The 27856-nt window shown below is 36.6% G+C and overlaps 2 protein-coding genes across 2 annotated transcripts in view; one reads left to right on the forward strand and one right to left on the reverse strand.

Annotated features, from left to right (window-relative positions):
* The window catches only part of LOC142336147 (multiple coagulation factor deficiency protein 2 homolog), a 548941-nt gene that overhangs the window by 253270 nt on the left and 267815 nt on the right, over window positions 1-27856 (forward strand). The gene's annotated exons all lie outside the window — the stretch shown is intronic.
* Window positions 13956-27856, reverse strand: part of LOC142336145 (bromodomain-containing protein 3-like) — a 54068-nt gene continuing 40167 nt past the window's right edge. The window contains exons 8-12 of the mRNA XM_075384731.1: window positions 25383-25537; window positions 21685-21950; window positions 20773-20988; window positions 20272-20519; window positions 13956-15100 (exon numbers count right to left, since the gene is read on the reverse strand). Of these exons, the coding sequence (XP_075240846.1) occupies window positions 14949-15100; window positions 20272-20519; window positions 20773-20988; window positions 21685-21950; window positions 25383-25537 (1037 nt within the window). The 3' untranslated portion in view covers window positions 13956-14948. The remainder of the gene's footprint in view (window positions 15101-20271; window positions 20520-20772; window positions 20989-21684; window positions 21951-25382; window positions 25538-27856) is intronic.

A 27856-nucleotide genomic window follows, 5' to 3' on the forward strand; every position in this document is an offset into this window, starting at 1 on the left:
TGCATTTATTAAAGTTCGAAAACAACGTGTAATATTCTGCAAACACCATGATTATCTTTCAAAATAAAAAGAGCAGAGGTCTGCTGCATGGAAGAATGTTACAAGTTGGAGGAAAACTCTTGCATCTGCAAATTTTGCGAAAGAAAATTATCTGATGATCCTATACTTTTTTGTACTTCTTTTATAAAAGTGTCACCACTTCAAAGGTTTGATAAACTCACAATTTAAAGTTTTCAAATACGCTCTGTAAATGAAAGAAATTGTAGATACCATTCTGATTTTTCCATTCAGAAAAAAACTTCTATAATACTAGGGTAGAATTTAATAAATGGTGGTGTTTTCGTTTGATGAAACAGACAAAATACACATATAAACTGAATTAAATCCGTACTGCCAGTCAATTTGAGGCCCGAAATGGAGAAAGTTACGACCTAACTTCAAAAACTGAGAAGGAAGGTTTTTTGTTTAATTCTCCTATATCAAAGGCAGCTTCTATGAGTTTGCAAATTTTCAGAATGGATGTGTTATCGAACTATCATCAATATTTTTTGCTGTTGATTGACATTCAGTCTTGTTTTCATTCAAGGGCAGAGGCAGTTTAAAATCAATAGAACTTTTTTTTCTCTCATAAACGAAAGAGAACACGACTAATCAACTGAAAGGTGTGCTGGAGTAAACAGGGGGTTAGAATGCCTGAAAAGTAATTTTGATCAAAAAAAGCAGCAGTTTAATTTTGTCTTATTGATTTAAAATTTGCTACCGTTAAGATGTCGAATGTTGCACTTAAAATAATTAAAACAAAGTTAACTTAAAACGACCACGTCAGATTTAGAATTCAAATTAGCGGTTTTTCAATCAAGATTATAATATATTAAGAAAAGCAGAAGTTCATCGAAGAGATTTCGGGGACAAACAGAAAAATAAAACAATTGGGGCGAAAGTATGTGACATCGATAACAATAGCAATATATTAGGATTTATTATAAGGACTTTTCATTTCAAAAAAACTTCTGTAGTACTAGGCTAGAACAAACAACCAAAAATAATGATCAATTCTTCACAAATCGGAAATGTACAGAATTAGCGCTCTAAGAAAACTTAAATTGGGAATATGAATTCTGAAAAATGGGAAGCCCTAGCGGTTTTATCAGCTTTGTGATCAAATAATCTAAAAACCCAATAGTGTTTTACCATGATAGGGGTGTTATAGTATCGTAGAGTGCCTAGTTTGGCTAAACAGAAATATTGGGTTATCCGAATGAAATAAGCAAAACCCGGCCGCGTCGAGGTGTCACAGCAAAAAGTTGCTAAAAGATGCAAAATTTGCGGTGAATTTGAACAAAAAGATTTGCGCTCAATGCGATGAATGCAGTGAAATAAAATTTTTAAGCGGTGAAAAATTTTTTTTACCGCTTAAGTGGTGAAATAAGTTTTTTTCGCCGCTATTGGCAGAGTGCGGTGAAGAAAAATCTTTTCACCGTTACCAGCAGAATGCGGTAATTTTTTTTTTCACTGCTACTAGCAGAATCCGGTGAAAAACGTTTTCCACCGCTGTCAGCAGAGTGCGGTTAAAAACAATTTTTCACCCCTAAAAATACAAATAATGCAAATATTAATAGCTAATTTCAACTCTTATTAAATTCACAGGAAATAGCATTGAAGTTAGTGACAGATGGCGCAGTGGAAGAAGAAATTGCTGACATACAGGAGGTGAGAGGTTCGAACCCTATTACGGCAATTCCCTTTTTGCGAAAACGGTGAAAAAATATCACCTCTAAAGACCGCAAATCTTACAAAAAATCACCGCTTTCAACGCTAAGAAAGCGGGCGCTTTGCGGTGAAAATAGTTTTTTCACCGCTTTTGACCCCTAATCTTATTTCTTTTTTTACCAAACCTCGACCCGGGAAAGTACCAAAACCTGGTTCCTTCAAATCACCAAAACTGTTTTCACGATTCAATCTTTGCTCCCCAAGTCTGCTCTATACAGGATTTGCTAACTGCTGTGTCTAATCGCTATAGATAACACTATGAAACTCTAGCATTATTTGGAAACGACTTAACAATGGGTAGAAAACATCTAATTTACTACCTAGCCTGGATGGTTTCCGCCGTAAGCTGTCAACAATTGACGCGGTGTCTTGTTTGAAACGTTCCAATCGACAAAAAATTCAGAATGGAAAGTACTGCATGCTTCATTAATTGCGAACAAGCGTTCGCGCTAATAGTCAGTCCCTTGATACGAAACCTGATAAAATTAAAGGATCTTTTCCGTTTGTGTCCTCCCAGTACAGCATGCAGCCCTCAGGTAAAGAGCACGTGTCATTACATAATAAGTCGTTATGTAAAAGCATGGCACCTGCGTCTCAGGGGTGCAAATAATATGCACCAAGAAATATGGGTTTTGGCCAGACCAAACAGACCGAAATATGGATATTCAGAACGAACAGACCGAAATATGGATACTCTCCAGACCGAAATATGGGTTTTGCCCAAACAGAACAGACCAAAATACGGGAATTGGCAAGACCGAACAGACCAAAATATGGGTATTGACCAGACCGACCAGACCAAAATTGCCATTGACCAGACGAAAGGAGTGACCCAAATTTTTTCCAGGCCATTGGGTTGGGTCGCACCGGACCCCCCTGTCCGCAACCCAGGTCGGTCTGGCCAGTGCCAGTCTTGGGTTGCGGACTTCATCAGGGGTTGGGGGCACAAACGGAAAGATTCAAAATCAGCCTGCATTGAAATTTATTAAAGTTCGAAAACAACGTGTAATATTCAGCAAACACCGTGATTATCTTTCAAAATAAAAAGAGCATTGGTCAACTTAGTGTATACCTGGAGTTTATGAAAAGACCCCGGGTTGAGGTCGTGGAATTATGACCCGACAAAACCTCGCTTGGGGGTCTCCTTCCGGGTAGTTAAAAACGCGGTCCCGGAAGTAGTTAATGACCCAGTAATCGGATTAATAGATCTCACATTTCGGGACAATGACCCGGTATTTCGATTTAAAAATTTGGCTTTTCGGAACTGTGACCCGGTCTTTCAAGTCGTAAATTTGGCTTTTCTGGTCATAAATCGATACACTTCGAATCATTCATCCCTTACTTCAAATTTTGATTCCTGTATTTCAGAACAAAACCCCGGTAATTCGATTCATAAATCTGTTATGTCTGAACAATGACCCCGTATTTCGAGTCATATATCGGGCTTTTCGAATCATAATTTACTATATTCCAATCCCAGACCCGATGATTCGAATCATAAATCTGGACCTAATCTATTTTTTCACCTGCACAAATGAGGTTGCCAAAAGAGCCAAAAATGACACAGCTTGATCATTGTTATAATGATCAAATATAGCTCATGTAGTGCCGGAAAACTTTCTCAAGTTGATTGAAAAAAAACCAACTCTTGAATATTTAAAATGGGGTCCTCGACCATGTAATTCAATTGAATATTTACACCCCGTACCTGTAATTATTAGGTACATGATAATTCCAGGTACTGGTGTGTAAATATTCAATTGCATTACATGGTTGGGGTCCCCATATTAAATATTCATGTTAAACTCTTTTCAAAAAGCCAAAACAATTGTTTTCATATGCAACTTTGGCCGAGCACTTTTCAATGGTCTGGCCAGGTTCTTTTCATACACCATTGGTTCGATCCAATTTCTTTTTAGTTTGTGCCCCCTAACTTACTGCGTTCACATTATTTGCACCTCCCCTCCCACCATAGGCAACGTGCCAGATTTTTACGTAATGATTTAACATGCAATGACATGTGCTCCATAACTGGGGGTCAATAACGTACAGGGGGGCATAAACAGAAAAAATCACAAACAGCAAAAATCGCAAATGCAAACCTCTGTCCATCCCAGATCTTTTCAAACACAAACCATGGTCCATCCAAATTCTTTTCACATACAAACGTGAGTCTATCCAAATTCCAAATTCTTAATTAACAAAAATTGTCGATCCCTGTCTATAAGCTACGCAAGTTCAATCACGGCCCAGTTTTTTTTCAAATGTGGAGCAAAAGAACTTGAAATGGCTAATATATTGAAAAGTTTTCTACAATCAAATTGAAAAACGCGACTTTTTCACTATGTTCTAGGAGAATCTCCTTTCCTCTTTTACTCGTAGCTGGGACCGGCTTCGGCGGAGCAACAAATAAACAACTACACGCGATTTCATCAGAGCACTAATTAAAATCCAGACCCATACTCTAGCACCAATTAAAACTAACAAAAAAACAGGAAACTAGTATAACATAGTAAAAACTACGTCTTGTTTGAGAATTATACATTTTGAGATCTTCTAGAATGCTCTGACTGTGTTTTGCCATCGTGTTGGTGACCGGCTACGGCAGAGTTAAAAAAGCACAATTATAGGAGGCTTGAGCAGAGCGTTAGGTAGAAACATGGCGAACCTGCATCTTGTTGAAACTAAACTAAGAAACAACAAAATGAAACATTAAAACAATGGGGAAAATTAATATATCGGATAAAATCTTACATTTTGCACATTTCATATTCAAAATTTTCCTTCAAAAAGCAATCCAATTAGTTGGTACAAATTGTGGAATAACAGAAAGCACGAAAAAAGAGCAGTACCCCACTTTGACAACAATTCAAGTTATTGAAGACTATTTTGAGAATTTTTTTGAAACTTATGCCAACTTTGCGCTTCTTTATGCAAAAACAGACGTCTAATGGACCAATCTTTAACATAAATTGGCCGAAAATCAATTTGAAGAGAAATTGATTAAAAAAGAGCTCAATTTTAGAACAGAAACTAGATCTAGTTCTAAACACGAAAGGAACCGAGAAAGAAACAATCCAAATTTTATATCTAAAACAGAAGTGTCCATATGCATTATGCACGTGGAAACAGGTCAACAGTAAAAGTCAACATAATTTCCTCTAGGAAGTCGAATAAAAGCAAAAAGGGGTGCAAAAACAAAATGGTTTCAAAAACATAAACTTTTATTGCAATTTTCACAAATCCACGGAGTTTTTGAGTATATTGCAAATCCGTCGAATTATAAACCTTTAGAAAAATACAAAAAATAGGGGAAAAGCTGACAAAGTTTTGCATCTATGACATCGATAAATTGAAGACATGTCCGAGAAATATTTTGAAACATGAAGAAAAGTAGTTAAAAAATTAGGAACCAAACAATGCCACTAGTTTTTGCAAATATTTTTGAAGCACGGAGAGTCTATTAGTGTTGGCCTGACCGTCAAGGTGAAAAATATCAAGCTTATGAGTTCTGAAAAAAGCTCAAAGAAAAAATTTTTCACCAATACCAGCAGAATGCGGTGAAAATTTTTTTCACCGCTACTAGCAGAATGCGATGAAAAAAATTTTACCGCTACCAGCAGAATGCGGTGAAAAAAAAATCACCGCTACCAGCAGAATGCGGTGAAAAGTGTTTTCCACCGCTGTCAGCAGAATTCACCGCATTCAACGCTGAAAACGCGGGCGCTTTGAGGTGAAAATAGTTTTTTTCACCGCATTTCACCCCTAATCTTATATTTTTTACCAGAGTATACGGAGCAACAGAAACCAAGTATACGGATAATTTATTTGAGTTAGAACAGCTCGAAAAACTGCAGACATTTCTCACAAATGTTTTTCAAACCAAAAAAAATTGATTCACTGGACGCAGCCATTGCAATCTGGGATCCTCTTTGCAATAAACGTTTCTCTACCGTCACCTCTGAAACCAAAGCAAATCAAAGCTCTAAAAAGACAAAACTTTTAGCCTAACATGAAAACACAAAAGCAGAAACAAACAGTGAAATAGACAAGGAAGACAAAAGAGCTCGAACCCGTGACCAGGCAGATACCTCTTCTGGGAGAGTTGACTACGCAGGGTACAGTAAAGTGGGCAGGGGACAGGAAACTGCTAATGTGTTGGTAAACCTCTTCAAATCAAAATTAAAAACCCCACTTTTCCAGTATATTCTGGCTGTGTTTCCTCTCCTCCTTTTCTCAACTGGGCTGAGACCGGCTACAGCGGATCTCAAAACAAACAACTACACAAGAATTTAGCAGAGCACTAGGCAGAAACCGGGCGAACCTTTATCTCGAAGTAAACCTAAAGAACGATAGGGCAAACAAAACAGCCAACCGATCAGGGAAAAATCGTGATCTTCGAGAAAATCCGACATTTTGCACATTTACTATCCCGAAAAATGCAAACCAACTAGTTGGTACACAATATGGAACAACAGCAACCGCGGAAAAAGAGCAGCCATCTCACTTTCACAAAAGAGCAACCGCGGACATCTCACTTTCACATATCCTCGAAATCTTGAAGACTCTTCTGGGAATTTTTTGATTCATAAAAAATAGTTTTCTATCCCTTGCACCTTTACGCCAAAACTGTGGTGCCTTTTGCATTAAGAGGCATCTACTGGTGTTAAATAGGAGACAGGGATCATTAAAAAATAAAAAACAATCTAGAGAAAAATTGACAAAAAGCTCTATGTTGGTAGAAAAAGCAGACCTGGTTCTTGAAGAACAGCTTAATGAGAGTTTCAGTTTAAATGAAACAGCTTAAGGAGCAACAGAAACCAAGTAAACGGAGAAGTAAAAAGTTTTTCACCGTTACCAGCAGAATGCGGTGAAAATTTTTTTCAGCGCTACTAGCAGAATGCGATGAAAAAAATTTTACCGCTACCAGCAGAATGCGGTGAAAAAAATCACCGCTACCAGCAGAATGCGGTGAAAAGTGTTTTCCACCGCTGTCAGCAGAATTCACCGCATTGAACGCTGAAAACGCGGGCGCTTTGAGGTAAAAATAGTTTTTTTCACCGCTTTTCACCCCTAATCTTATATTTTTTACCAGAGTATACGGAGCAACAGAAACCAAGTAAACGGACAATTTTTTGAGGTTTAACAGCTCAAAAAACTGGAAACGTTTCTCACAAAAGTTTTTCAAACCCAAAAAAGTTTGATTCACTGGACCCGACTATTCCAATCTGGGGTCTTCTTTGCAATAAAAGTTTCTCTACGTGGTCGAAGAATATTATTATTCGGCTCACTGTTTACGTAAAGAAAAAAAAACATTGCTGGAGCTGTCACTGCTTGAGTGCTCAACTAAAGAAGACCACTGCCGCTGACCAGCTTCCCATTTTGAACACAAAAAGCGAAATGCAACTGATGAGATCTAACAGGGCTTATGTAATTGCAGCGCCTTGTCCAAAAAAGCTCGTGCTATCACTACTAACGCAGAAACAAAACAAGGCACGGCGTACAAACTCACCAGTTGAGGTTTGAAGCCCACTACTGCTACCGTCGTCTCTAAAACCAAATCAAATAAAAGCTCTGAAGAAATAATTCTTTAGCCTAACTTGAAAAAAAAACGCATACCCCGAATCAAACAGATAAATGCACAAAGAAGACAAAACAGCTCAAAGCAATGACCAAGCAGAAACCTCTGCAGCCAGTAAGTAAATCCACAGTGCAGTTCTAAGGGCAAGGGAAAGGAAACAGCTAATGTGTTCGAAAAATTTCTCTAGTTATCGTGAAAAACCGTTTTTTCCTGTATGTTCTGGGTTTGTGACCTGTCCTCTTTTACTCAACCGGGCTGAGACCGGCTACGACGGAGCTATAAACGAGGCAAATGTCAGATTCCCTAGGAATTTTTCAGTTAAAATGCAATCCACTCAGTAAAAACTAAGGAAATACTGAACGCGCGTAAAAAATTTAACTTTCAAAACTGTTCGAAGTATTGAAGACTAATTTGAGATTTTTTTGAAACTTATGCCAACTTTAAGCTTCTTTTTGCAAAAAGAGACGTCTAATGAACCAAGCTTTACAGTAATTGGCATAAATCGATTTAAAGAGAAATTGATTAAAAAGAGCTCAATTTTGGAACAGAAACTAGATCTAGTTCTTCTAGGCACGAAAGGAACCGAGAAAGAAACAATCCAATTTTTATATCTAAAACAGTGGTGTCCATATGCATTATACACGTAGAAACTTCGGTTAACAGTAAAAGTTAACAAAATTTCTTCGCGGTGGTCGAATAAAATGTTGAATAAAAAAAGGGCGTTCAGACAGATTTGTTGAAATAATATAAAATTTATTGCAATTTTCACAATCCCGGGGAATGCCTGAATATACTGCAATTTATCGAAATAAAAACATTACAAATATACAAAACTTGGAGAAAAAGCAGAAAAATCTTACTTCTATAACAAATCCAAACAGAACACAAGTCCGAGAACTATTTTGAAACAAATAGAAGTAACTAAAAGATAAAGATGACAACAATGCCAAAATTTTTCTTCTTTTAGCAACCAGTAACGTCTACTAGTGTTGGCTAACGCATCCTGACCGTCAAGGTGGAAAAGTTTTGGCTTTTGGAGTTCTGAAAAAGGTCTCAAACAAACGAGAAGTTTTAAAACGGGTTTATCATCAAAAAAGCAGATACGATCAATCTCAAAAAACCAACAAACGAAAGCAGGTGGCTTGATGTGCTTGTGGGTAAAAGGGCAAAGCGCTCTATGAGTGCGGACACACGGGAATTAAATAACTGCTGAAAATGATCATAGAACGCTTTCTGCAGAGCGAGCAAACAATGCTAAAGCCGTCACTGCTGGAGCCCTTAACCAAAGAACATCGCTGCCGCTTATCAGCAGGCGAGATGCATGCAAAAAGCACTCGATGAGAGCTAACAGTGCTCATGTAATTGCAGACTTTTGTCACAGGAGGCTCTGAGCAAACACACGCTCAGTTCATCGCTTCTAATGGTGAAACCAAACAGATCATAACGTGCAAACTCACCGGATTAGCGTCGAAGTCCGAGGCTCCTACCGTCACCTCTGAAACCAAAGCAAATGAAAGTTGTGAAAAGACAAAGTTTTTCATGAAAAACAAACACAGAATCAAACTGTGAAACACACAAAGACAACAAAAGAGCTCGAAGCTCTGACCAATCATAAACACCTTCACCGCGGAGATGACTTCTCGGGGGAGTTCTGTCGGCAGGGCACAGGAACAGCTAATTTATTGAAAAATTTTTTCAAGACAAAAATGAAGAATCTGATTGTTCCAGTATGTTTTGGATGTATTTCCGTTCCTACTTTTCTCAACCGGGCTGGGACAAGCTACAGCGGAGGTACAAACAAACAACTACACGAGTTTTGAGCAGAGCACTAGTTAGAAACAGGGCGAACATGTATCTCTTAATAAAACTTAGCAACAAAACCGCAAAATAAAACAGCAAAACAACCGGGGGATCAATATATTCGGAAATATATTTTTTATTGATGAGATAATGATACTAAGTGGGGAAACAACGGAATAAAAAGAAAAAAACAAAACTTACTTAACATTTTACAACAGCAAATGGTCTCTCTACCTTAAAAATTTCAAGCAAACGAAAACAGTTGCAATTACAACGCATATGTATCGTATTAATAGAACTCTATAGAAAATTGCCGTATATGAAAGAAATGTAGCTCTAAAATTGTTCAAAAATAGTTAAAATTGCTCTAAAATTTGTGCAATTATCTACTTCTGACTCTTTTTAAATGTACTTCGAAAAAACAAGGCACCAAACCTGCTCGCTTTTTTCTCACTCTACTACTCTGGCCAGAATAAAATCACCTCTCTACTTTGACTTCTCATTGAGGTAAAAAGCCAGAAGAAGTGTCGATAGAGCTTAAAAACAGCCGAAATAATTTTGGAAACGACCTAAAATCGTCGCGCCGAAATAACCTTCCCATTAACTATTGGCCAAAAGCAAAAAAGCTGATAAAATAAGAATTTAAATAACAAAACCTCAAATAACAAAAAATGGCCAAAAGACGAAAACAAAAAATTAAAGAAACTCATTTACTTCATTGCACGTACACATACAAATGAAATTATTTTCATGAAATCAAAACTATTAAAAAGCTCGCACAACTTTGCACAAGCTAAAAGAAGCTCAAAAACAACTAATTTAAAAGACGGCAGAAATCTGTATAAGTTTTTGCTTGAACTTTGCTTGATATCAAAAATTACGAAAAGCAAATATAGTTAAAAGTTCACTATATTGCCATTTTTCTCAACCAAAAATATGTTCTATACCAACGAAACTGTTCTTACTTGGTATCCAAGTTATCTGTAGGCGTCTTTTCAAATCCCACTTAAAGAAGCAAAACAAAACAATAAACAAAAAATTGCTGAAATTCTCGTAAAATTGGCAAAATAGCTGAAAAAAATTCAGCTAATAATAGCATAAAATTCATGATAATTACCTAACACCTTCAACCCACTATTGTAACAACACCAACATCAACACAAAATCGTACGCCGTAAGTTTACGTCTTGAAGCCAGTGGGAGGGCAGCATCGATTCCAGCCGATGAGTGCTATGCCCTTTGCTTTAAATAAAATGTTTAGATAAAACGGGTGCGCTGTTTCTTTAATCACCAAAAATCGATTCAATACTATTCTGAGAAAAGATTTTTAAGTTGCAGTTGCCCTCGCTGTAAAACTTTTGGAGCTTCCAGTGCCACTCGATCTGCGAAACAAGTACTCCATGGCGTGCAAGTTCTAGTCCAAAGTTTGCCGAGCATGATGGCAGGCACGTTTTTTTACGCTCAATTAAGTTTTTGTAGGTTCAATTGATATACCACGGAGTCCCATTGACCAAGAAGTCCGACTGCCCTACAAACACTCACCCAGATACGTTGCGATTGTGGTCATCACAAACCTCTGGAGAGATGACACCACTGAGCACCCTGATTTGTTAACGCCGAAGTATTTTATTGGTGGTTAAACTTATCTGAACAAGATGCAGACTGAAGAACTGCCAAACGCAGAAAAGCAAATCTTGCAGATATTCGGATAGAAGCTGCAATTACAATCACTCTATTTCGTACACATGGTTGACTTTGAAACAAACTTGCCTGATTTCTTAAACAATCTTTTTATAGCTTCGTCTGCAATTTTCAGAACACTTGGTTCCAAAAATTTAACTTATCAAGAAAACTTCGGTGGTAATACCAAATGAATTTCACTGCATTCTGAAGACTAGATGGATATATCACAAGTTAAGAGACTTTTGTGCTATATTTTTGTATACAAAATTTATCGTTGGCTTCGATTACCAGCGATTTGATCACCCAACATTAAAGTAGTCTGTCTTGGCGCAGGACGTTAAAATTTTAAAATAGTTCTAGATTTTCTCGACAATAAGTATAGCTCTAGTTTGGTAAATCAGCTATTGTGATCACTTCGGTTACATAACTATCCCATTGCTAAAAACCAAATAATGTACCCAAAATATCAATGCCGTTACATCCAATTTCTTTCCTTTACTCTGTCCATCAATTACCCGAACTTCACAAATTAGCAATTGGTAACATAGCCGGCAGATTGCCGGAATAGCTGCGAAAGAATAGACCTGCGTGCCATATAGAGATAGAAACAGATACAGATCAAAATTGAAAAAAAAATCGACGCCGCTCAAAAAATCTAGGCGAAAAATTATTCAGCGAAAAATGAAAAAAGCTTGTTAAAATTCATTCCACAGAAGCCTCTTACTAGGGACCTCTACTGCACATTTGAGTTCCTTTGACCTTAAACAAATATAAATTAAACCTAAGTTTTAAAGTGCAGAAGTCATTTTATTGAGTGAGGTAAGTCACGTATGATCAAAATCTAATCACGCAAATAACCTAAAAACTTTTGCTAAAGCGAGCGAGAAATGACGTCACGCGCGCAAATGCCGTTAGAGAGAGGAAGAAGTCATTCAGAAAATTTGACTTTTTCAGCTTTGCTGTGTGAACAAATGTAAAACGAAAAAAGAGCGTCAGACGACGAAACAAAAAAATACCCGGAAGAATTCCGGAAGCGACTCGAATCACCAAAACTTCACAAAAAGCTGAAGCCATTACCTTTTGTATTAAACCATTAACTCATTACCTCCCCCGGTCTGATCTAAAAATTGGTGAAATTTAAACCACGGTCACCAAGAGAAAGAAAATGCAGCAAAATTTTATTATTGAAAACGTTTGGTAACGTTAAAAGTCTGAAATTTTTAGGATGGTCAAAAAAGTGATAGCCTGACAAAGCTGACAGGGCCATCAATTGCCCTCAGATAATTTTTGATTCTAATCTCAAAAAGATCGCGAAAGCAAACGGCAGATAAAAACTTTTCAAAAAAGACAGGAAAGTCAAAATTATTCAAAAAAGAGTGCTCAAACTTAAGAATCAGAGAACCACTACAATTAGATTTCTAATCACGGAAATATAGACAAAAATAATACATGATTCTTCCTTGTTGTATATATGCTAGAAAACATGATTTCATACTAATTCAAAAATTAAATTAATCATAGAAAAACAAAAGCAACAGAATAATATTCAAAGGCAAAAAATCGTCTAAAAACAATACCAAGCCCGGAAGAAAATTGCAATGAACAGTAATAAGTAGAAATGTTGGAAAAGACTTTCTAGCAAACTCCCAGTACTGCCTTATTTTGAATTAAATCAATTGCAAACCGAAGAAACCAAGATCTAAGAAAAAGCTGAATTCATTCAATTTTTTAACAACTGAAAAAATCAATATAACGAATATAAAAGTAGATGCCAGGACAAAACTAGAATGATACAAACGAGAATGTGAAGAATATGGACACAATGTTAGGAACACCGTAACAAAAAGACTAATTCTTGATTTTTGAAAATTAAAAATCAAATTTAAAAAAATCAAGAAAAACGAGTACATTTCATTGATCAGCATTCGAGACATAGAAAAGACAACGAGTCATTCGAGACAAAAATCCAACTTGCTGAAGAGAATAAAACAAGAAAATGCAGAATTCAGACATGCGAAACAATGAAACATTTTGCAAAAGTGGTCAAAAAATATTTAAGACTGCATTTATGAGAAAAATTTATCTGTTTTTTCAAAAACTTAACACCAAAAATTTTTTGCATTTTTATTGAAACGAAATTAAAGTCCCTCATGTTCCCCAAAATACTATTTCTAGTAATTAAAAGCAAAATACAAACAAAAAACTGAAAAAAAATTGGCAAAAAACTACGAAAATCGGATTAGCAAATGTACAGTTTTATAAAACAAAATTACATCGAGGTAGAAAGAGGCATTGGGTGTATGAATTATCAAAGGGAAGTTGCCATATTAACTGATTGTTGACAAAAAAACAGCTAAAAGATCCAAAAATGAAGAAATTAATAGAAAAAAAAGCCGAAAATTAACTAAAAAATCAAGAAATATGTGCTATTTTCGCATTTGAAACGCAATTTCGAGCTATGCAAAATACTGTGCTATCAATTTCCGGGGTTTACATTTCAACATAGCATCGATTAAAATTTATTTCTACAAAAAACCAAATTACAAGCAAAAAAAACTAGGCCACAGACGAAAAAACGGCTAAAACCGGTTATCTATGTACCATTCAGTCAAAAACTACTTTTCAATGTCAAAAAGTCATTCACTAAACTCAGCGCATGATCAAAAAACTTCTCTCGCTCAGAAAAAATAGTTCACACTGCAATTTTACTCGCTTTCGCATTTAGGTCAAAACATCGTCTGAACGAATAGTACTTCCGGTAAAAAAAAAAAACCTTAAGAAAACCAATACTCCTCTTCGAGTCGTAAAAAAAAACCAAGAGCACCGCAATATAGCTACGCTCAGCTTACAGCTTCGCAGCTATAATAACAAGAATATTTTGGCAATTCTCATACTTAAGCGGATCATTCGGTATCATGTTCCGTTAGGATAAGTCCCACTAGCAGTTGCGGCATGCCCAAAGGAACTAGTAAACATTTAAATATACATTTATAGTCCTGCTGATAATCTTTTCAGTAGGAAAAAAATCCTTGCAAACATTTTGGGTAATTTGTCATATTAAGTATTTTAGCATTGGGTATTTTGTCCTGACACAGGTCGCATGATTCCATAAAAACGAAGACTACTCATAAATTTATAATTTTTATTATGGGGGAAAATTACAATAAATAACTTTCACACAAAATTGGAAACGGGTTTGTTGCAAAACTCGAAAGCTAAGAAGAATAGACAGCTGATGCCGCTTGTAGGAAGAGATAGCAATTTGGAGGATCTGTATCGGAAACCAATCAAAACGCTGTCGGGCGAGGAGAGGAAAAGTTGTCACTGGCTCAAAATAACTCACGGCACAATGAAGGAATATTGGAGATAACAATTGGCCATCTTTAACTTTCTCAATTAAATAGCACTGCAGATCGTGGTCTGAACCTGCTTCTAAACCAGCCTTGTAATATGAGGAATTTCGGTCCTGACTTAGAAGAGGGTTTGGTGCTAAAGAATATGTTTCCCCACCCCGCTTTGTAGAAATTTACAGTTTCGAATGGATTTTTCTGTCGATGGTACCAATAATGTTTGCTACTTTTAAAATTTGAGAGTTGTTAAGAAGCAAGTTGCGCGTCTAGTAGATGCAAGTTGGGCGATTACAATGAAATCCAGTTATTTAGCTTAAATGAACCGATTAAGACAAAGCGAATTAGCATCACCAGAAAAGTACATCTCTTTATAGAAAGTACAATTTAGGGCATCCAGGAGGAAATCATCAGTACACAAGTCACGTTATATGAGAGGATCTAATTAGGGCCAGTAGGATAGAAGGGTCGCTACTTAAATTCCTTTGAATTCAAGTACGGTCAATTTTTGTTTGAAAAGCAACGCATTCGCACTATTTAGTCAAACGGTTTTTTTTGCAAAAAGCAACAAATTTTTGGGTATCAGCTGAACATTGCTTTCCAAAATTCTGTACAAATCTAAAATCATTATAAATTTAAATAAGCTATTATGAGTTCCAAATCAGTTCGCCAATTAACAGTTAATTCGACTGAGAGCTAACTGCGCGACATTTTGAAAGATTCACAATGGTTGAGGCCTGGACTTGCGATGGATCCCATGTTGGAGTTTAAAAATCTGAGGACACATTGGCATCATCCTCTTCATGATCGTCATCGTCGTCACTAGAGGAGTCCTCATTGGCACCTCCTCCCCCAACACCCCCGCCCTCGTCACCCGAACTGCCCTCTCCGCTAGAGTCACTCAATTGTGAAATCTCACCTATTAAAAAAACACTATTTCCAGAGTCCGATATGTGATACCATGTCAATAGCAGGGGATCAATGATATCAAAAATAAATATTATACAAAATAAATCAAGTCACTGTACATAACCTACTAACGTCGTGAAGAATTGCTCTTGAACGACTAATGGGAGCGCCAGACTATTGCAGGCTGCTTCAATTGGGGGAGGGGGAGGAGAGTAATTAAATTCAATAAAAAAGCCGCCATTACCGCGCTTGACGCACATCGGGATTAAAACAGAAAGAAAAAAAGAGAAATTGATCGAATTCTTTGGTCAAGAGCTCAAATTTGCTGTGCAATTTCAAGTAGATTCTAAAATTGTAATTAATTCATCATGCAAACAGAAGGCTCTTAAGCTCAATACAAGTGCCAGTTAGCAATAGCTTTAATGAACTTTGATAACCTAATGCACTATGACTCAATGACCGCGCTTCATCGGTTTATCTTGTTTCTTCTGATTTTGCTCTTTGGAAATTTAAACTGTTCACTACATTGCGTAATTAAGAAGAAAAATAAAATCCATTAAGTTGAAAGTGAGAGGTTAAGTTAACGAGTCAAACGTGAAAGCTGTGACTGATGTAAATGGAAAAACGAACGAAAGCTAAAGCGAATTCAAAAACATAGCCGTACCAGTCCTAAATTACAGTTCAAAGAATTGAACAAACTGGAGTCAACAGAATCAGCCTCCTTTAAAGAACAGCCGCCGATAAATAATTCAGACCAACACGAAAGCAAACAGAACACTACACAAATTGATTTCCCCCTTTGTAGGAAAATAGGGCTATCAAATTTACAATGTAAACAACGTCCAAAAAATTTTACACAAAGTGAGTTAAGGCAGCAAACGACAACTTTAGAAAACCACTGAGAGAAGGTATAAGGGGTAACAAACATCTGGCAAAACCTCTTTTTATGATGTCACTGAGAACAAGTGGCACAAAGTCATTAGAACAAGCAATTAAAACCTAAAAGCTAGAGAGCACATCAACCTAAATGAAAACAAATGGGGGACCACGAAACGAAAGTAGCAAATAATAAAGGTAACAATCAGTAGTTTTAAAATTTTCCAAAAAGGGTTCCGAAGTCAACCAAAATTATTACTAATAAACTGAAAACTTTGAATGGATTCAATAATAACTGGGAAGAGATCGAATAAGAGCTATCACTTACAACCAAGCGACAGAACAAAAAAATAAAACATAACCGACTAACGTTGGGCGAATTGCTCTCAAACGACCGGCGAGCAGTTGGCTTCGTCAGCAGATAGCCCCGGTTTAGTGAAGCTAGCTTTAGTTTAATTGAAGGGGCGTGAGGTGATAGACGAGGACATCACGCCACATAGTAGCTGAAGTGCGGTATCAACTAGAGTTAAGGAAAGAGAGAGAGAGAGAGAGAGAGAGAGAGAAAGAGAGAGAGAGAGAGAGAGAGAGAGAGAGAGAGAGAGAGAGAGAGAAGTAAAGAAACCCAAACCAACAGAGAGGTAGAGAGATCCAGGAATATTTTCCATGATGAGATTGGACTCTGCAAGTTCAAAATTCAAAAGAAAAGTTTCAAAGTTCTACATTCCGCAATGAAAAAAAAGTTCAAAATCACTTTTTGTGGAGTTTTGTCATGTAACCCATCAGCAAGACTTTTTTTTGGCCAGTAGTGATCGTTAAACTCAGAAAAGGACAAAAAATGATTTAAAAATCAATTGCAAATTTAAAAAATGTTGCTAAAGTAATATTTATATCTTCAGAACGATTTCATTGTCTCAAGAGCCAATCCAGTATCCCTATTTCAAGCCTTTAATATTTTCAATGGCTCAATGATCCATAAACTTGGAAGACAATAATTAAATCTTACCAGAAAATTGCTAAAACTTGAGTCACTAAAATATTCATAACAATACCAACAGTAGAAACTATGCAGCAGCTTATTATCAAACCTCAGAGGAGCTCCCTGGTGCCGAAACAAAATCAAAACTCGAAAGTATTCAAAAAAACTTTAAAATTGCAAATAAATTTCTTAAAAATTGCTTAAATACGTGATATTAAAATCTTAAAAGACATTCCATTACATCCAGAAGCTATGCGGTAACCTATATTCAAACTTTAGAGGAGGTTCCTTGGCTCCTGAGTCTGGAAAAACCTAAAAAATGACAAACAATAAAAAAACTTGAAAATTGCGAATTTTTTTTTTAAAATTGCCTAAATTCGTGATATTAAAATCCTGAAAAATATCCCATTACAAATAGAAACTATACAGTAACCTATTATTAAATACTAGAGGAGGTTCCTCGGCTCTTGAGGCTGGAGAATCCTAAAAATGACAAATTTTCGAAACGTTTGAAAAAAAATTGTGAAAATTAGTATAAATTTGGGTATTTTTGTTTGGATTACCAAAACATATAGCTCTCAAAAAGGTCATAAAAAGTACCTATATCTTGCAAAAAAACCTTTATCAACTATACCCAGCCTCAAGTTCAGACTGGTCCAACAAAAAATCAAAAATAGCAACATTTTGGACTCAAAAACTCCTAAAAATGACCTTTTAACCTTAAACTATGGCCTTCCCGGTAGCTTCATCACACTAAGCACTTGAAGAACTACTAATCGCGGCTATGGGCATCTATTGAAACTTAATTCCCGCTGGGCGCCACCTGTTTATCCCGTTTTTAGGGACGAAAAGTCAAATGGGTCAGACAAAAAATCGATCAAGCGAAAAATCGCATAAAAAAGACCAACAGAAATAATATAATTGTTACAAACTTCCCTTGAGAGCAATTAAAAACGGACAAAACTCAATCCCAAGAAACGCCTATACTTTTTAAAACAAATAGTTTCAAAGTAGTGAAAACCGTTATCTATGGATAAAAAACAATTGAATAGACTCAAACCTGACTATATCGCCCATAACGTTTGAAAACAAGTCGTGTCAAAGTCCAAGAACATTTATTTTTTGGAATTCGAATCAGTAGATTAGCTCACAAATTCCTACTAACAGGGGCGCATGAGACCAATCATTAACGAGACGAAGTTACAAAACAACAAAAAAAAGAGGCAGAGGCCAAAAAACTAATAACTAATAATTTTTGAAAGTGGTGTTAAAAGTGATTAAAACTTTTATTTATAAAAAACCCATTCAATAGAGACCCATTGAAACCTATCAATAATGAGACTAAAAACAAAGATAAAAGACAGGCAAAATCCAAAAATTCTTTTTTGGGTGTTTAAAAAAACTGCAACTGTATATTATTAGAACACATGTATTACCTTTTAAGTGTTCGTCAAAACATGACGCGAAAATCAGCGACCACGGAAGTCAAATTGCCGTACGCGAATAAAAAATCTCTGAAAAACAAGAAATCTGGTTAAACGCCAATTTCTCACTACACTTTTAAGCGGCTTTAAAAAATGTCACGCCTTAAAACTCCTTTCAAGCTCCGTTTACTACTCCAGCGTCCTTAAAATTAATAATCCAATTTGGCTTCTCATTGACAAGAAAAAGTGTGAATAGATCTTAAAAAAGGAGCGTACCACTAAATTTCAAATTCGTTGAATTGTAAAAAGAAAGTGCGCAAATTCAATTGTAGGATTGCAATAAAGGATCTCCCCTGCATTGCCTTATTACTGCTCGCAACTCTAATCAGAAAAAACAGCCAAAAGAGTACGGAATTGACTTGAATAAAACTTAAGCCCTAGCCAAACGTCACCTAAGCAGTATATCTGCTTCAGTGCAGACAGATCTGTTCTCTCAAAGATAGTTAAAAAACATAAAACGACAAATGTCGGAAGAATTGCTCTTGACAGGCGAGGCAATTTAATTCAGGGGCTGTAGCCTAGATCAATTTTTCTTCATGGATGCAAAAAACCAATCCCCCGCCGGGATTCGAATCCCTGACCCCCGCACCGTGACTCCAAGCACTTCTAACGGCGCCATCAGAACCTTATTCTTGATTTGCCGCAACCAATTTATATTAGCAACAAGCTTTACTTCGGAGTGAGAGCAATAGAGATTACTCAAAAATGAAGAACGAAAGCGTGAAAAAGTCACTTGAGAAGTCAAAGAATGTTCTAGAAGAAAAACGTAAAATTTTCAAGCGAAAAATTTGCATAAAAAGACATACACGTTTACAATAATTGCATACGCGTTTACAATAATTGCTATGAACTTCATTCAAGAGCAATCAAACAATACTTATAACCAACGGAAGTTCGAAGAATCGCTCTCAAAGACACACGTTGCTGACGGGTTGTTAGTGATCAGCTTACACAATGTTATCCTGTTATCAATACTGTGGGCAAGATTGATTTAAAAAAACAACAGAAAAATGCACAAAAACTCTGTCCAAAACTTGCAACTTTGTACCGCTTAATTTTCTAATATATGCCTTCTAACTGTTTCAATGTAAAGTGCGCTCCATAGACGAGCAAACTGCACCCAGATTGAATGCTATAGGGTTTTATCAGTTTTCCTCATTTCTTCAACCGCAGGCGGTAAAAAACGAGACAATCGCAATACAGCTAGCTATTCAGCTCTCTTATAAAAACATATTTGAACAAATAGCTTCACTGATCTTTAAGAACTCTACGAGCACAGTTTATTTAAAAAAAGACTTCTATTTTCTATTACAAATCCAATATTATTCCTTTTTTAAACCAAACTAGCTTTATTAATCTTTCAGCCACTGCCTCTGTTGAAGGTTACAGCTAGTTCTAATTCCAATCCATTTTTAGTAATGGCATTGGACTTTATTAACTATTTAATTGGCTGAATTTAATGGTACAGCCGTAAAATGATTTAACTGCGATGCCTTCATAGACCTGTATTCTTAATATTCAATTGAACATAACCGACTAACGTCTGGTGAGTTGCTCACTAAGGTTGGCTTTGGCAGAAGTCAGCTAAAGCATAGCTAGCATTATGGGGGGGGGGGGGGGTGTGGTCAAGCGATGGGTGAATATGGTGGACGAGGGGGGTTTAAATCAACGATTGAAGTGGACGGGAGTGTGCGACTGGGGGGGGGGGGGGGTCAAACTTTTAAGATCTTGATTTGAAACAAAAAAATCGCATAAAGAAGACCAGCAGGACTAATATAATTGCAACACACTTCGTTTGAGAGCAGTTAATAACTTTGTTTGAGAGCAGGTAGTTTTTGCACGCACCCTTTTTGCGCGGCTGTGCATTTGAGTTTTGCTGTTGTTTCTTTTTGTTGGCAGAAGAAGGTGGCCCTCCGCTTTTACTACTGTGTTGTGCTGCTGTTGTGGCTACTGGTCCTGAAGAGGACCTGTTACTGTTGCTGGTGGCGGCAGTTGTTTGTCTCAAACACGAGTTCACGTAACTCTCCAATTCGCGCAGCGTCGAAGGCTTCAGGGTCTCGAAGTCTATCTCGATCTCATCTGGGTTGGAATCCCTAAGAAAAAAAATTGAAAATTCACGTCGTTTCGCAAGCTCGCAAAACCATAACGGGCTTTACCAATCGAATCAGGCATGGCCAAATGCGCAGCTCTTTAATAGTAAAGTGGGGGTTTATTTCCGTGCGGGCTTATTTCCTATCTAATATGAAGTGGGTTTTTTTCGTGGGGTTTTTTCCCGCAACCGGCTATTTCAGCTAAAACTCTATGGCAGTATTATTGATTAGGAAAATACTTGTAGATAAAAGTGACCTTAAAGATGGTTCTCTTGTTTGTATAATGTGAACAACTCTGCCCAGTTTCTCTCCTGGCAATTTGTTGATGTCCAAACTTAGTTTCCGCTTCTCGTCATAGGTCATGGCAATGTCCAGGTTCTCGTCTTCACTGTCGTATGGAGTGTGCATTCCCCCAACACCACCACTCACTCCACCGCTAACATCCCCACCCGGTGCACAAGTACTCGTAACTCTGCAAACAATCATAGTATTATGTACACATAATACTTCATCTTGTTTGCTGATTAACGTCTCGATACAATAAATCCCTATAAGTTGATATTATTGTTTCTCATATTAAGAGTTTCTCTTATGTAAATATGCCGTCTTTTATAGATTTGGTCTTTTGCGGTTGGATACACTTTCCTCCAAAAATACCGAAATGAAAAAAAATGTCCAGTTAAATTATTTTGTGAGTAGGTGCAACTTGGATTGCAGTTTGAGTCAAGAAATTATTCTATGTATATTTTCTCGTCAAAGCTTCCAATAAGAGAATTTATAATTCTGCTCAACTGAGGCTGCAGCTTCGTCTTAAGTTTTCGTTTTCATATCGGTAACACTAAAAAACGGTACGATGGAAAATCCTATCATCCAATGGTATGGCATCAAAAGACTAACAAGACTCAAAAATTTGTTTATGACCACTAAAATAGCCGAAATTAATGATGCACGAAACAAACATCGTTAGAAGTAAACGGACGCATACTAAGTGTCAGAGCAACTGCCGAATCTCTTACGAATTGGACACCATTTATGTTTTAGGTGAATAGATCGTTCCGTAGCGGCTAGTGCTAACCCGAAACTTTGTAGTCGAAATCTCGAAAACTCAAATCCACGGTTTTAGTGTAATAACTCGAACGATAATGGCTGCATTAAGTAATTAACTCACGGGAAGCTATTCGAAGGCGGTCTCTTTTTCCTGCCTCGTGTCTCTCCTTGACTCTTGGCCCCACCTTTTGCCGAGGCTGTGGATGCAACACCAGCGCCCCCTTTGGTGCCGCCTGCTACTCTCCGTCTCTTAGCTGCACCTGGCTTGCTCACAGAGGACGAAGAGGGTGGCTGACCACTTGCTGCGCCTCCCCCTGACGAACTGCTCACTTGGTCCTCCACTGTTCCCTGCTGCAGCTGACTTAACTGTTGCATCACATTTTTCAGCTACACAAACAAAAATAATGTCTGCCTTTTCAAATCCAATGTTATCCTTGGTATTTCATTCTGAAGTAAATCAGTAACAAGAGAACTTAAGCACTCTTTATAGTCCCGTCGTTTTGAACCATATAATATTTGCAAATTCGATGAATCTCAAACTATAAGCATAATTCATCTTAAAACAATCTTGAACATATAACACAGCCTGCAAATTGCCGGAAAGTAGCAGCCGTTGAGGCTCATGGGAATTGAATCAGAAAAAGAACATAGCCGGCAGATTGCCGGAAAATAGCCGCGATAGACGCTTGTGGCCTTCCATGAACTGGAAGAACCAAAGAAATAAGAGATAGATCGACCACCAGTCCTTTAATAGACCACTAGGGATAGATTCGGACTGTCAATTTTATGACACATACGGTCTATAAGGAAAAAGTGCTCAGAGAGCTTTTTCAAAATTGATATTCGAAATCAAAAATTCAAGACTAATACTCAAGAATTAGGGCGTATACGTTTGGTACTACTTAGATGCACACTATTGATCTTTAACTAAATGTTGATAACATTTAAAGTTCCATAAGTGAGTTCAGAAGTCATTTTTTGAGTGAGGTAAGTCACGCAATTGGCCTAAAAGCAGAAATGACGTCACGAACACAAATTTTAACTGCAAAGCAATAGAAGTTAGTGAAAAAGTCAATTCCAAGAAGTCAGGTCGTAAGAATCATCGATGGAGACGACGAATTAAAAAATATAGCAGGACAAGTCCTGAAATACAATTCAAAGAATTGAAAGAAACACTTAGAAGTACTCTACCTGACCAGCAGATCACGTGAACAATGCCAGCGAAAACAGAAACAAAATCATCTCCAAAAAACTGAGAAATTAAAACAAAAAAACTGAACAAAAATATACTCATTGCTAAAACTCTAGAAGCTTTTAACCATAAGGCAAAAATTGATCTCTTTAATTATACCTATTTCAAAAACATGTGCAAAACCGATTTTTGTTCCTGAAATCGCTCCAGTATTATATCTCCAATAACTAAAAGAAATTCATTGGCCCTTGAAGATCGATTAACTCGAAAATGACCGAAAAAATAAAAAAAAGAAAATCAATTGCAAACTTTAATGAAATGTTACGGAAAATCGTTATAATAAAATCTTCAGAATCGTTTCTGTGTATCTGGAGGCTATTAGACGCCATCCCATAACCCAATTCCAATCCATGGGCTTAAAGACCGATAGGCAATAATTTTTAGAAAAAATTTCAAATATCAAAAAATAGAAATTCTTTCAAATAAAATGTAGAAAACCACTCACTGGCCCCCCAGGCAACTATTTAATAACATACTATCAAACCTTGGACGAGGTTAGCTGGCTACTGAGGTGAGAAAAACTCACTAATAGACAAAAGGTTTGGAAAAACTTAAAAAAATTGCAAATTTTATCAAGAACTTTCTAACATTCGAAAAGTTAAATTGTCTTAAACAAATCCATTGAAACTAACAACCATGCAGTAACTTTCATTAGAGGGAGGAATAGGTTTTTTTGGTCTTTGAGACTGGACAAAAACGAAAAACTGACAAAACTTTAGAAAACCTTGAAAAAAATTACAAATTTTATCAAAAATTAGCTAAAATTTGAGACATTAAATTGTTGAAAACCAATCCGTTGTTACTAGAAACTATGCAGTGCCCTATTATCAAACCTCAAAGAAGATTCCTCGGCCCCTGAAGCTGGAAAAACTCAAAAAATGACGAAATTTTTTTTAAAAAAATCATGAAAATTGCAGCATTTTGAGCCCAAAAACTCCTAAAAACGACCTTTTAACCTTCAATTAAGGTCATCCTAGCAGCTGTACCACTCTAAGCACTTTATAGACTACTAAAGCCCTCTTTGGGCCTCTAATGAAACTTAATGCCCGCTGGGCTTTACCTGTTTATCCCGTTTTGAAAGATCAAAGTCATTGAAAAATGTGTGAACTTAGCGCCCCACAGCGCCCCTTAAAAAAAACACAGCGCCCCAATACAATTCAAATTCATCGAATTGTAAAAACCATAGCAGGACAAGTCTTGACGTACAATTCAAAGAAATTTCATTGACTTAACAGAAAAACTAGACCAAAAATGGACTATGAGTGAATTGAGAAAACCATTTTGAAAAAAATCAGATCAAAAAACAGAAAAAACAGAAAATCAATGTCAAAATGCCGCATGTGAACAAAAAAACCACTAGCGAGAAATAAAAATTCAATTCAAACAAAAAACTAGGCCTAGAATGAGATGTGAATGGATTGGGAAAACCAATTAGAACAGAATCCGATCCAAAAAATCGAAAAAACAGTAAAAATCAGAGTGAATTTGCCGCATGTGAACAAAAAACCACTACCGAGAAACCGAATTTTTGTTCAAACACCTTTTTCTCATTCTACTTTAAAATTAGAGCGAAAAAATTCACACCGCAAAACCACTCGCTTTATCGCTCAATTTCCTGTTTCGGCGTAACCAAAATCACTAGTCCAATTTGACTTCAAAAATCATGAAAATGTGTGAACAGATCTTAAAAAAAGACAGCGATCCAATACAATTCAAATTCTTTGAATTGTAAAAAACCACGATGTCACCAATAATAGCCGCTATCGCTTCGCGGCTATTAAAAAAGAAGAGATAGAAATTGACAGAAAATTTGTCCTAAGTTTCAAAGAATGTTCTAATTCGTAATATTAATTTCTCATTCTACTGTGTAAGTAAATTGAAATTCAGGTTTCAAACCTACTCGTTTTTTTCGCTCCCTTTACTACTCCAGCGTGATTAAAATCATGACTCTATTTTGACTTCTGACTGACCTGAAAAAGCCGAAAAAAGTGCCAACAGATTTAAAAAGAGAACGCACCAATACGATCCAAATACGTTGGATTGCCAAAAGAGCGCACCTATAATCCAAATCCTTTGGCTTGTAAACAAAAATAGGGCCACAATATGAGGTCGGCTATTAAATAACATAAACCGACAAATGTCGGAAAAATTGCTCTTGAACGACAGGCGATGCAATTTAATTCAGGCGCTGTAGCCTAGATCAAGTTTTCTTTATGGGTGCAAAACAACTTCCCCCACCGGGATTCGGACCATTGACATACCGATCCACAACCACCCACACTATCCACTGCGCTATGAATCACTTCCTTTACTATGCTGCAACCGATTTTATATTAACAACAAGCTTTACTTCGAAGCAGTAGAGATCACTGAAAAATGAAGAACGGAAGCGTGAAAAAGTCACTTGAGAAGTCAAAGAATGTTCTAGAAGAAAAGCGCAAAATTGTCAAGAGAAAAATCTGCATAAAAAAAGACATACACGTTTACAATAATTGCTATGAACTTCGTTCAAGAGCAATTAATAATTTGACAGTCAAAACCTCAAGAAAGCAGAAATATGTTCATACCTGTTGCTGCAGCTGGTGAACCTTCACATTCTTATCGTATGAATCCACTCCTCCAGTTCCTGCCCCTACGCTTCCTTCGCCCGGAGAAGGAGATACCTCCATTTGAGCAGCCGAAATGCTGGCGTCCAAAAGGGAAGGGTCTACCATTCCACCACCTGTAGCAAAAATTTCTGGACTTTAGGGATACGGAGCCTCATAATTTCAAAAATCAGTTGACATTTCCATTATCCTAACTCTCTAATTAGTTGAAAGAAAACAATTTCAAAACCTGGCTAGAATGGTGGACCAAAAGATCAAACCGCGAAGGTGAACAGTTTGTCCTAGCAACGCTCTCAATTAGAGAGCAATAAAGTTCTGTTTTTACAGAGCCAGACATACAACACTATAAGAAAGTCACGAGATAAAAATTAGAAACAAGAAACAAATTTGTCAGAAAACATCGAAAAAAGCGCAAGACCTCCAAAGTTGCTCAAAAACATAGATAAAAATCAAACGGCTAAGCACTCCTTTAAGGTAGCGTTCAAACATTGAGTCGGTCAAAACGCTTCCACGCATAAAGTATAAAACAGGCAGTGGTTAGCTGAAAAATGTGAAGTAGAAACCTTCAACAAATAGGAGCTCAGCAAAAGCAGGATGAACGATTGGCTCGGATATTAAATATAGGACCCGGAAAAAATTGAGCGAACGTTCAAAATCTCTCAGGAGCTGAAATTTAAAAATATGCACCAAATTTTTAATATTTTAAATTTTTTTAGAAATGGAAAGAAATTGACAGCTTTTTTTTCTAAGCAACAAAAAGTGTTATAATTTGGTGTTCAGTTTCAGTTGCATTCCAAAACTATACTTAATTCAGCTTCTAAACTGAAAGCTAATAAGCTTAGTACTAATTTCAGCTAACAATCGCTCTAATGAACTTTGACAACCGGGCTTTAACTCATTTTTTTAAAATTTTGATCTTAAGTCATCGACCGCATTCACTACATCGCGTAACTCAAGGAGTGAAAGCATTTAAAATCCATTTAAACAATGAAACAAGGACACATTGAAACCCACAGTTGAAACCATGAGAGGTAAGTCACGAGTCAAAAGTGAACACCGTGAAGTAAAACGAAAAATGATTAAAAGGTAAAGCGAATTGAAAAACAAATGGAAACGGACCCCAATTACAATTCAAAGAATTGAGGTTACTGAAGACAACAATATCACCCTCCTTAAAAGAACAGCCTCCAGTAAGAAACTATTCAAATACCAAGACGTTCAAGAAAGTTAACAAAGTTTAGAACCGAAAAACAAATCTAGTTGTTTTTAAGACAAATAGGTTTATCGAGGTCATTATTCCTAAAAACATCAACCTCAAAGGGCCTTTACAGAATAGAATTTTAGACAGCAAACATCAACTTTGTAGAAAACCACTGAAGAGAAAGTAAAAGGACAACAAGCATTTTATATAAGATTTTTACGAATGTCATTGCAAATAAGTGCATCCACAGCCAATGAAACACGCAACTGAAACTTGACTTTGTCAATTCTATTTCACAATCCGCCAACAGAAAGCATATATTAAAAATGAAAACAATTGGGAGATCACGCAAAAAGAGTAGCTATAAAGGCAACAATTAAAAGTTGTCTGTCAAAGACCAGCAAATTATAAAAAAAACTGAAATCATTTAAATAATTATACTATGCTCAATTGAGATAAGAGCAAATGAGAATTCTCATCAAGGACACAAATTGACAGGACCATAAAAAGCATTGAAAATCCCAAAAATTACTAAATCACTAATACTGTTTAAACAGGTCGTGTGAATGTAAAAATTGTTAAACTTTTAAAATAGATTAAGATTTGAACCATTTGAGAACACAGCGATTTGTCAATATTGAGACCAAGTGAACCAGCAACAAAACAAACTACAAGAACTCGCACCATAAAAAAACGCACTAAGAAATTTTGAAAACAAGTCGTGTAAAAAGTCTGAATTTCACGAATTAGATAAGAGTCATTAAACTTGTAGCTCTGAATTGAATGAATTAGATAACCTCATATATACATAACAAAAAAACCAAAACGACATAGCATCAAATGATTTCAAGTGACAGAAGAACAAGTGAGACCTCTCATCAAGGACACTTAGCGAAAGGACCATAACGGTCAAAATACAAAAAAATCACTAATATTGTTTAAACAAGTCGTGTGAAAGACGTGAAAACCGTTAGATAGACTAAAAAGTGTAAAATAGTGATTCAGATATGACCCTATGACCCATTTGAGAGCATAGAGATCTGTCATTATTGAGACCAAGTGACAGAGCAACAAAACAAACATAACCGACTAACGTCGGGCGAATTGCTCTCAAACGACCGGCGGGCGGTTGTCAGCACCTAGCCACTGTTTAGTGAGGTTAGCTTTCGCTTGATTGAAGAGGCGTGAGGCTAGGGTAATAGACGATATTATCACGCCACATAACAGCCGCTGA

This window comes from Convolutriloba macropyga, chromosome 3 (assembly GCF_964194025.1).
Source record: "Convolutriloba macropyga chromosome 3, txConMacr16.3, whole genome shotgun sequence".
In the NCBI taxonomy this organism is placed as follows: Eukaryota; Metazoa; Xenacoelomorpha; order Acoela; family Convolutidae; genus Convolutriloba; species Convolutriloba macropyga.